Here is a 12,043-nt window from a genome sequence, read left to right on the forward strand (position 1 = left end):
TGCAGAAATAAAGTGCTGAAATAATTAAGAAAGTGTCTCGTGCTTATTTAAGTTATAAATATAAGAAGTTACTGAAACGATCCATATATTTCTCCAATACCAGAAAAGTGTCCTGTGCAATCAAAAATCTTCACATTTCCAAACTTATGATGATTTCATCTCAAAGACATCCTCCACCTTCTGTGCATAATCCACTATGAAATTCTGTAACTCACCAGAAATAATGGCCGGTATTATCAACCAGCACAAGCGCATATGAATACAGAATGCTCACACAAGGGCACAGGGGATTTTTCCTTCAGAGCCATCCCAGCGCTCATTCCACAATGAACACTTAGCCAATAGCCCAGGTTATGATAGGAGAAAAAAGCATACTCATAGCATTAAACCATCAAGGCCTTATTATATAACACTCTACCCCAAGCGCTAACAAAGTAACAAACTTGCAAAGTGCACAATCTTTTCTTTAACAGTCAGTCTCCAGCCACATCCTCTGACCACTAGCACGGACTTAGTGTGTGTGGTGACACATCACATCAAAGCCCCACCATATGCATTTCTTAAACTGAAATCCTCCAGGGGCAGGATGAATAGGGTTGAGTTTGTTACATAAGGCTTTGATGGTTTTACGCTATGAGTACCTTTTTGCTTGTCTCATAACCCTGGTTTGGTGGCTGAGAGTTTATTGTGGGATGAGCGCTGGGACGGCTCTGAGGAAAGATCCCCTGTTCCCTTGTGAGAGCATTCGGCATTCATATGTGCTTATCCTGGTTGTTGATAATACCAGCAATTATTTCTGGTGAGTTACTTAGCAGAATTTGGTGGTGGATTATGCACAGAAGGTGGAGCATGTCTTTGGGATGGGATTTTATTTCACCATAAATTTGGAGATTTAAAGATTTTTTTTTATTGCACTGGACACTTTATGGCACAGGTGTCAAACACAAGGCCCGTGGGCCGATTCCGGCCCTCCAGGCCATTTCATGTGGCCCTCGCACCTCTCCTGCAGCTGCAGGAGATCTCAAGCCCTCCTCTGGTCCTTCTCCAGACCCTTACTCTCTGCTTTCAAGCAATGCATCCAGCTTCTTTCCAGCAGCAGCATAAGGAAAGGGGGTGCACTGTGATGTAAGGAAGAGCGGTGGTGGGGTGGCTCTTGACATCCAATGTAAGGGGAGGGGATGCGCTGGACATCTAATCTTACAGATACAACTGACCCTTTTGAGGGCAACCATTATGCTGATGCGGCCCACGATGAAATTGAGTTTGACACCCCTGCTTTATGGTATTGGAGAAAAATATTGATTGTTTCGGGACCTTTTCAAAATATATTTAGAACTAAAATAAGCACGGAACCCTTGTTTCAGCACTTTATTTATACACTGTTGGCACACAAGCATTTTTTTCTTTTATTAATGTTTACACTGTGATAGATTGGGGAATTTGTAGCCCAAACTGTGAGTTTACTCCACGCCAGAAGTACAATTCAGGGCTTTTTCTGCCCACTTTTATTTAAAACAAAGCAATAAGCTCACACTTGAATAGTTTTACATGCAGGGGGTTCTCACCATTAATGCAACAGAACCGAGAATTCAGCCGCGTGGCTCTTTTTTTAGCTTCACCTTAGGCCTCCTGCCTTGCTCCTTATGACCGTCAAAAACACAGTTCCAGTGCTCGTGCACAAAACGCTGTTCCTTTGTCTGCTTGACTGTTTCTTCTGCAGCTACCAGCTGATTCATCCTTAAAGGCTTATGCCTTTCTTTGTTCTGACCTGGACAGTATGATTCATCCTTACAGGCTTATGCCTTTCTTTGTTCTGACCTGGACAGTATGGTGCAATGTGCACCACACTGCTCCCTTCACACACTGACCCCCTCGGGAGGGTGGGGCCACTGACCTCTAACTCTGGCTCAAACATGAATAGAGCACACACCTACATCATCATTGTGCTTGCTTCCCAGAAAACCTGGTCCAGACCACCATTTCAAACAGTGGCACAGGTTAGGCCTGACACAACACATAAAGCATTTTTGGTACTAAAGCAAAATATAAAGCAATGTTAAGTGGTGATAGCACTTCACATAAACACTTGAAAGCTAACGGATCCCTTTGACAACCATGGATCATTCGTTCTCTGGGCATATTGACTCTGAATTTTTTGACTGCTGGATCAGAGGGAAGAGCCGCCTGCTGGGGGAGTGTAGGATTAGGTAAGAAAAAAACCATTGCAATGTGGGCACAGCCCCACTGTAAGGGATATTTTTTTAATCTCGCCAGAATTGGGCTTTAATAAGCTTGTTCTTTTATTTTATATGTATCAGTTATTATTTTCAGATAGGATACGCTCAAAGGTGAAACTCCAACACAAAACTAACATGATACTGGGCTATTAAAGCTATCTGCGTTGTTACCGAATCGCATGGCTATTATGAATTACTGAACGTCACTCAGGGGTCAAGTCCTGTGTAAAAAGGTGTGGGAACTCCCACCCAAAATCCACTCCCCCACCCAAAAAAAAAAAAAAATATGATACGCTCATATGCATAATTACTAAACTGCATAACTGCGAGTTATCACAGGATTTAGAAAGAACTTTAAGCAAGTTCTTTCTAAATCCCACGATAACTTGCGGCAGATCTCCACAATGTCTCCTGGGAACAATGACAAAAGCTCCCAGTAGACATTGCGGCATCGAGGAAGTGACGGAGTACCCGCACACTACCTGATGAATCCATATACAGGAAGCGGCCAGTAACATAAAGGATTACTAAGGTTCGCCTGCCCCTGACAATGACTCGAGCTGGGCATCGCCGCTTTGTGAAGGATTGGCTTGGGCGGCTCGGCTGCTCTATTCCTGCAAAGGGAACTGCGTTCCTGCTGTGAAAAAAGTGCAGGGACTCCGTTCCCACACGTTCCCGCAGGACTTGAGCCCTGATGTCACTGATCTTATAATGGATATATAATATAAACTCTTTGTAAAAGTAGTGTATTGTAAGTAAAGCAGATAATTTGTGACCTACCTGATACATGATGTTCAGCAGGGAGAACATTGACGGAGACATTGTCTGAGCTCTTCTGTCCAGAACTGTCAGTCACAGTCAACTGTAGAGTATAAACTCCTTCTTGCAGGTGGGAGAGTTTCAACGTCCCTGGTTGTGTGACCTGATAAATAAAGCCATTCAATTATTTCTATTAAATACATTTAGATGATATGTCCTAGGTATTGTTATAGCTCAACTACAGTCAACTTTTTTCTTAGTCTTTGACACTGTGGGGGAACAGTTAGAACCTTAAGCTGGCCATACATGGAGTGAATTTCCAGCCATGAGTGGCCCTATTGGTATCCTCCTGACTGACATCCTTTGATCTGAAAATTGAAGAAGCCGGGCAGAAAACTGCTGACCGAAAAGTTGTTGCATCCAATCAGATTATTTTGACAGCTGTGGTTATCCTAAATACAATAGCCGGCAAGAGAGATTCGTCCATATACTCGGTTTAGCCCATGGGCCTGAACTAACGGAAGTGTATGACCCTCTTTAGTCAGGTTTGTCCTGCTGTCTGTGTCTGCAGGGAAGAGATTTACATTCACTTACTGTTCTAAGGTCAGGACAGGAAAAGACATGAAATCTTTCCAATGGGAACAGAGGCAATAAAAAGGTATGGAGGGTTTTGTGTGAAAATTGTAGTCTATGTTTTCTTCTCCCAATGTTCCCTGTTTGCTCCACTTCTTGACCTGCTGGCAGGAACTGGAATGGTGAGATATCTCTCCAATACAGGTACTGATAGTATTAAAACCCTGACAGAAATCCCACAATGTACAGGCTGCTGGATTCTGCAGAAACCTTCACTGCAAGGCTGCCCTGTCCTCTTCATGCTGCTGAACTTCTGACACTGTTACGGCTCTCGGGGATGAGCTGCATTAAAGATGATCCAACAGGGAAATGCCCCCTCCTGCACTTTCCTCTATTAAAAATAGTTATTTCACTGATTTGTGCACGGGAAAAGGGGCGGGGGGGTGTCTGATCAGTAATAGGGTTCTCTCCCCTATTCTGACATTGTTGTAAAGCCACTGCAATTAATGAAAGAACATTTCTCAATGAAGAAGAAGAAAGGAGGGGGCTTGTCCCCATCTGATCATCTTTAGTGCAGCTGAGACTGGAGACTCAAAGCTATTAAACCCCACATGCAGTGCTGAATGTTCAGCATCAGGAAGAGGACCAGGCAGCCCTGCAGTTAAGACTTCTACAGAATCCAGCAACCTGCACATCATGTGACATATATCATTACAGCTGTGATGTGACGAAAGTTGTAGGATTTTTTTTTTTTTTTTTTTTTTAGCTAAACAAAGCCAATTATACTCCCATGTGACAGCATTGGTACTTGGAGACTGACCACCAAGGCACACAGCACAGGGGGGCAAGAAATCTTCAAACTTGTGCAATGTCAAAGTCGCAACTTACACCTTACACAGGGCTTCTTCTCCTTGCTCCCGTAGGTCAACGGAATAGCAGGGCAGTGATGGTAAGGTAAGTATAGGCCAGCCTTTCTCAACCTTTTTACCCTAGAAGAACCCTTAAAATAAATTTGATTTCGGGAAACCCTTGTTTAAAACAATTCATGGGTGGTCAGTGGGAAAAATTCCTCTTACATTGGTGGCCAGTGGGAAGAATGCTCCCTTTACAGTGGTGGACAGTATACCACTGTTACCTATAGCTAAAAAGATCATCAATGTCATGCAGCTGGCTTTGCAAAGTGACATTGACTCCAGAACCAAGCCAGCGCCATCAAGAATTCAATCCACTACAGCTCAAAGAACCCCTGGCAACCTTCTGAGGAACCCTTGTTGATAACGGCTGTTATAGCTTGCTGCTAGCAATCCTGCTCTTGACAATACATCAGAATCAGCAGCACCAAGATCACAAAGAAGCTGGCTATGCTCCCTGTGAAGCTGATCCAATGAGATGTTGCTCCCACCCTTAGTGATGGGGACTGAGCAGCGCTCGGGCCACCTACAGAGTGACATCTCACTGAATGTAGCTACAGAGGCAGTTATTCTATAGAGACACACAGGCAGCCTCTTTAGTGATCCTGACACTGGTGATTTGCAGCTAGCAGCAAAAATCCCTGTGTCTTCAGCCTTAAGGTTGTGTTTACACTGGTGTGATCCCAGACATTGCATGTGTTTTGCACAAAATTCCTGTGCACATCACATGCGATGTCTATGCTGTGCAAATTCAGCCAGTTTGTATGGCTGAAATGGCATATTCAGACCAAAATGTTGCAGGACCCTTTTTTTTGTCTGGACTGGAATCGGATCGCATGGCTGTTCAGACCCATGCAATCCGATTCCATCTGGTTTCACAGTTCGAACTGTGTTCTGCGAACCAATTTGGGGGTGTCATTAACTTTATATTGTCACCTACAGCAGTTCCCAGAGAGCAGTGTGAACTGCCTGCGAGTCAGATGCAGGAACCCACACAGGAATCGCTGTGGTTCCTGCATTGCACCATTGTGAACCTAGCCTAAAGTGGTTCTAAACACTAACGTTTTTTTTTACCTTTAATGCATTCTCTGCATTATGGTAAAAAACCTTGCACTGTCTGTCCCCCACCCCTCCCCCAACACTCACCGGAGCCCTTTATCAATCCAGCGCTGTGCCTGGCTGCAAGTCTTCCCTCCCCTCTTCCTGGTCTCACAGGCTTTTCTGATAGCAGCAGGAGTTGGCTCACTCTGCTGTCAATCAAACCCAGTAAGCAGAGAGAAGGGCCCGGGAGTAAGCCCACATGTTTGCCCCATATCAAGCAGCTTAGTATGGGGAAAAAAACAGAAGAGGAGGAGCCAAGATCGCCAGTGGGGGACTCCAGAAGATGATGTTTGGGGTCGTTCTGTGCAATACCATCGTACAAGGCAAGTAAGTGTAATGTTGTTTATTATTAAAATAAAAATTAAAAACACGACTTTACAATGACTTTAAATTTTACCTCTGGTTTTCCCTGCATGGGCAAAACACAGGTTTGCCCTACCGTAAGTCTTTTCCAGAGATATTATTAGAAGCCTAGGCTCCCTAGCTACCTAAAATACCCACCCTGAGAGACCTATGTAATGTATGTAACCATTTGTAATGGTTGCTTCTGAAAATGCCAATTGCCTTTCATGCTGATCCATTGGCTTTAATCATTTCTGAATAACTGACTAAAACAAAGATGCAGATCAGGCGTTTTGACTTCACTGTGACCTCAATAGTCAGCAGCTTAGAATGTACTGAAACCAAACAGACATCCAGTCATCTAGAATTTCAGAAAGAGGCCAGCAATGGCAACCTACTCATATTTCTAATAACTACTACATATTCCATGTATTACTACTCATAGCCTACCTACATATTTATCTAATGACAGCTGTGTTCCTTAAACTTCCCACAGACACTTGGATGAAGCATAAAGCATGATAAATTCTGGAAATGTGTTGTGCTCTTGTAGACTTCATTATTGTTTTTCATTTTATAAGAAAAAGTCCTCTTAATGTTTGGATGGTGTCCATGGGTACAAAACAAGGAGCCATTGTTGCTATTCTTGGAGTGATTTCACTTGGAGACATTAAAGCTTTGGCTTTTCATGGATCAGTGACTCTAGTATGTGATCATCTGTTTCTCCCCTGTTAACCTGGGTAATTCAATACACGCTGACATGACTGGCTCACCAATTAGATATGTGTGTGAATTCTTCCCACGTTTGCAAACGCTAACATGGATCTTCATTCTATACTAATAAGGCCGGTGCTTTATTATACTATAAATTAACACCTATAAAAATCAAACATTACAAAAAAAAATTAAAATATTCCATGGTGGCAATAACTTTAGCAAAATAAATTAAACCTAGACATGCCTTTACTTACATTCTAAAGAAAAGCCCAGAGCAGGGGAACGCAGTGGACTCGGTGGAGGGCTGGCATGACTGACGTCACAGGGGACAGCAAAATCAATGGTTGGCTGTCAGTACCCGGGGGGCGGGGAAGGGAGTTTATTTAAGGGTTGGTTCCCGCCCTCCCGGCAACACAGCGCGGAGGAAAGTTCAGTGCAGGATGTCTGAAGTGCAGCTCATGTTAGCTCAGCTGCAGGCGGAGGCGTCGGCGCACGGCCCGGAGTGGCTTCGGGACCAGCTGCGGCCTATTTTCGGTAGGTCGGCAGCTATTGAGGACGCGGGGGGGAGGGACACAGGACGCGCCCGGCGTTCTCGCCCGCCGGAGCGCTTTTCCCCGGACACATCCCCCAGGGCCCAAAGAAAACAAGGGAGCCCCCGTTCGCGGGCCCCTCCGGGCCCCCCCCGCCAAGCGCGCAGCATTGCCCACAAAGGGGGGGAACGGGAGGAATCCCTATCGGGGCCGTGGCATGGCAGCAGGCCGGTCGGCCAGCCCTGGAGCAGCACCTGGGCCCGCGCGGCGTACGGATGGTGATTCGGCGGGCCCCGCCCCCCGCTCCACCGTGGGGGGTGCGGCGCCTCAGCGGGGGAGACCTAGAGGCCCGGCTGCTGGGCTTTCCATTTCCTCGGCCCACAGCCTTGCCGCGGTGCGGATGGAGGGGGAGGGGACCACCGGCGACCTAGTTGGGGGCAGCAGGGCTGGGGAGACCCCCCCAGGCCCACGGAAAGCGGCGCAGAAATCGGTGAACGGGTCGGGCGCGCGGAGGAGTGACCAGGCGGACGCCAGGCCCACGGCAGCCAGGGATCCTTCCCCTGGGGTGCAATCAGCAGAGGAAGAGGATCCATCCACGCTACGGTCGGAAGGGGAGCTGACGGATTCGGAGGACGACCAACCATCCAGGACGGTGGCAGCGGCGGTGGAGACGGGACGATCGGCTGGTGGGTCATCACCTAGGCAGCCCGGTAAGTCACTTTTATCTTTGCCTTATACTGTGGGGAGGGGTGTGATGTCTGCTGGGGGCAGCGGGGGGGGGGGGGTGTCAGCTCGGTGGGGGCGGATACACGGGCAGGGGGCTCTCAGACTGTGACACCGGGCGGGGGGGGTGTCCCTGGGGGGGGTGGTTTTGCAGGTTTTTTGGCAGGCATAAAAGAGTTGGTGGGTAGATTTGAGGGCTCAGATGGGGCGACTGCGGGCCCGGTCGTGGCTTGGGTCCCCCCTGCGGTTCCGGTGGGGGGAGGGGTGGTCGCTACGCTTAACACTCTGCCGGCGGTTGTGACGGCTGGGCCGGTGGTGGCATCCGCCCCCGCGGTGAGCGGGGGTTCGGGAGCAGCTGCGGCTCCGGCGGCAGCAACAGGGGAAAAAGGGGCGGTGGCAAGTGAGGCGGCGCGACAGGAAATAATCCGCCTCGCTGACGCGGCGAAATGTGAGGTGTACTTATGCTATGAGGCGTCGCTGGGGACACATTTGAAGGCAGAGGTCCGGGAGAAGATATGGAAGGGTGAGTATGTGGAGATTTTCGCGTTACTCCCATTAGAGAAGTTCAACCTGGACAGGGGGAAGCCGGACGAATCCAAGAAGGAGGAGGAGGAACGGCGCAGGTATCGCTTGATTCCACGGACGTTTACCAATTGGCTGCAGGCTTTCAGCATCCTAGCGTGTGTGGTAGGGGAGAAAAAGCCGGAATGCTGCTCAGGGCTCTTCATATATCAGAATGCGATAGGGGAGGCACACAGGATCTACGGAGGATCCGCTTGGCTGCGATACGATGAACAATTCCGGCAACGGATGGCGGTGCGGCAGGACCTGCGCTGGAATCAAAAGGATATGAACCTTTGGCTGTGTTTGATGACGGCGGCGAGGGTTCCGGGGCAGTCCTTTCAAGGGGGGGCCGGGGGTCCATCTTCCCTTGGACAACCGGCCGGTCGGGCAAAAGGGGTGTGTTGGCAGTTTAGCTCCGGCACTTGCAAATTCGGAGGCACCTGCAGATACAAACACGAGTGCTCTGGTTGCGGAGGCTCCCACCCGTTGTCCAAGTGCTTCAAACAGGGTAAGGGACGTTCCGGAGATTTTGCGAACAAGAGGGACGACGCCGGTGATGGTGGAAAGGATGCGGCCGTTTCTCGGTAGGTATCCGGACAGGGGGGCGGCTCGGGCACTGGAAAAGGGTTTCTCAGAGGGTTTTCAAATACCGTGTGCGCTGGGGGTGGTACCCCCGGTCCCGCGCAACTTGCGGTCTGCGCTCCTACATCCAGAAGTGGTTTCGGAGAAGCTGCGGAAGGAGGTAGCTCTGGGGCGCATGGGAGGTCCTTTTTCGGTGGCACCCTGGGGGGATCTGGTGGTTTCTCCGCTGGGGGTGGTGCCCAAAAAGGAACTCAACAAGTTTAGGCTGATACACCACCTCTCCTTCCCAAAAGGGGGGTCGGTTAATGACGCTATAGACCAGGAGGCGTGCACAGTGAGCTACACGTCATTCGATGCGGCTGTCCATTGGGTGCGACATTATGGGCGGGGGTCCTTGATGGCAAAATCGGACATTTAAGCGGCGTTCCGCTTATTGCCAGTGCACCCGGACAGCTTTCGGCTGTTGGGGTGTCATTGGGGGGGGCAGTTTTATGTGGACAAGTGCTTGCCCATGGGGTGTTCCATTTCTTGTGCACTGTTCGAGATGTTCAGCTCATTCTTGGAATGGGTGGTTAGGGACGTGTCCGGGGTGAGTTCCATCATCCACTATCTGGATGACTTCCTGTGCGTTGGACCGGCGGCGTCACGGATCGCGGCGATTCTGCTGGCAACGCTGGAACACATGGCGGAGCGCTTCGGGGTCCCCCTGTCTCCCGAGAAGACGGAGGGCCCAAGCACGAAGATGACTTTCCTGGGCATAACATTGGATTCCATGGCAATGGAATGCCGCCTGCCGGAGGACAAACTTGAGGCGATGAAAGCAGAAATCAGGGGCATGCTGGGGGTCAGGAAAGTGAAGCTGAGAGCGCTACAGTCGTTGCTCGGTAAGCTTAATTTCGCGTGCCGTATTTTGCCCATGGGGCGGGTGTTTAGCCGACGGCTGTCGGCGGCGACCGCGGGCGTGAGTTCCCCTAACCACTTTGTCACGCTCGGCAGGGTTCTTAGGGAGGATCTGAGGGTGTGGCACTCCTTTTTGGAGTCATTCAACGGCCGGGCATTGTGGATGGCGGGCCCGGTCAGTAACTTTGACTTGGAGCTGTACACGGACGCTGCGGGCGCCACAGGCTTTGGGGCATTCTTTCAAGGCAAGTGGTGTGCGGGTCCTTGGCCGCAAGACTGGGTGGACGCGGGTTTCACTAAGAATTTGGTGCTATTGGAATTATTTCCAGTGGTACTGGCGGTTGAGTTGTGGGGCTCGGAGTTCAGGGATCAGAAGGTCAGGTTCCATGGGGATAACCTGGGAGTGGTTCAGGTCATTAACAGGGTATCGGCTTCGTCACCGCCGGTGGTTCGGGTGTTGCAGCATCTGGTTCTACGGTGCCTACAGTTGAATATTTTTGTCCATGCAGTTCATCTGCCCGGGGTTGAGAATGTCATTGTTGACGCGCTGTCTCGATTTCAGTGGGACAGGTTCCGAGAGTTGGCCCCGGAGGCGGAACGACACGGAGAGCCTTGTCCGGATTGGCTGTGGAGGGTTGCATTGGCGTGATATCAAAATGGCTCAGGAGGTCGGTGAGTGAGGCCACTTCGGGGGCGTACAGCAAGGTGTGGTTGGAATGGGAGGCTTTGGCGAGAATGGTGGCTGTGGACCCGTTCGGGTCGGAGACACGATGGCTGGTGTTGTACTTCGTGGCTAGGAACATGGAGGACGGCACGTCTGTGGCCACGCTGAACAAAAAGATGGCAGGTCTTGCGTTCCTTTTTAAATTGCGGGGTTGTCAGGACTTTACGAAGGACTTCTGGGTGCGGCAGGCGCTGAGAGGTTATAGAAAGGCAGGAACGACAAGGGACTCCAGGCGCCCCGTGTCGTTTGCACTACTGGAAGGAATGCTGGAAAAATTACCGGCTATTTGTTCTTCTGAATATGAGTTTTTGCTGTTCAGGGCGGCCTTCACGTTAGCTTTCTTCGGGGCTTTCAGGATCAGTGAGCTGGTCAGCCCGTCTACCAAATGTCAAGGGGGCTTGGGCTCTCAAGATGTGGCTTGTGGGCAGGACAGGGTATCTATTTGGCTGCGGAAGTCAAAGACGGACCAGGGGGGACGGGGCAAGTCCATACAGGTATTTCCAATTACGGGTTCTCCTTTATGTCCGGTTCAGGCGGTACGGGCCTTCGGGGCCGAACGGCCTGAGGCGACGGGGTCGTTTCTGGTACATAGGGACGTTATGTCCGTCCCCACCTATTGGATGTATAGGACGGTCACGTCAAGTGGGGGTGGGGAGGGAGTCTGGGGTATGTGTGTATTGTTTTGAGTGTTGCTGGGTTATGCGGTGGATTACCCGGTGCAATTGTCTTTTTTCTTTCAGGTGGGACCCCGGCACTAGTATGGATAATGGGACATTCTTATGTCTTTTGGGGGGCAAAACGGGCTGAGCTTAGACATAGCGGTCGGCAGTTGGGTTTCCCGAGGAAAGAGGCAAGCGTGCACTGGTTAGGGATTCCGGGAATGCTCTGGGGCAGGGTGGTCCCGGAAGTGCATCGTTTTGCGCGGCTGGACAGGCCCCCCGACGTCTTACTCTTGCACGTGGGGGGCAACGACCTAGGGGTCAGGGCAATGATGGACATCACTCGGGATATTAAGTTTGATATCTTGAGACTTCGGATGGCCTTTCCGGATATGATCGTTGTGTGGTCCGACATCGTGGCTCGGACGGCATGGCGTATGGCTAGGTCTGTAGCGGGAATCAACAGGGCCCGGAGAAAAATCAATAGGGATGTGGGCAAGTTTGTGGTGAGGAACGGGGGGTTGGTGGTACGCCACATGGAATTAGAGGAAGAGACCTGGAGGTATCTGCGAGGAGACGGGGTCCACCTTAGCCCGGTTGGGATCGACATGTGGGTGTTGGGGTTACAGGATGGGATTCAGAGGGCCATTAGGGTGTGGAGGGGCACCCAAGGGTAAGGTTTTACCTTTGGGTGCTGGTGGCGTTGGTTGGTCCCTGCGGG

General features: G+C 50.1%; 1 protein-coding gene across 1 annotated transcript in view; it reads right to left on the bottom strand.

The window, feature by feature from the left end:
• LRP11 (LDL receptor related protein 11) overlaps positions 1–12,043 on the bottom strand; it is a 75,414-nt gene that overhangs the window by 42,874 nt on the left and 20,497 nt on the right. Inside the window, exon 3 of the mRNA XM_040350550.1 lies at positions 3,018–3,159. Coding sequence (XP_040206484.1) covers positions 3,018–3,159 — 142 coding nt within the window. The remainder of the gene's footprint in view (positions 1–3,017; positions 3,160–12,043) is intronic.

The sequence above is a fragment of the Rana temporaria genome, chromosome 4 (genome assembly GCF_905171775.1).
Source record: "Rana temporaria chromosome 4, aRanTem1.1, whole genome shotgun sequence".
NCBI classification, from domain to species: domain Eukaryota; kingdom Metazoa; phylum Chordata; class Amphibia; order Anura; family Ranidae; genus Rana; species Rana temporaria.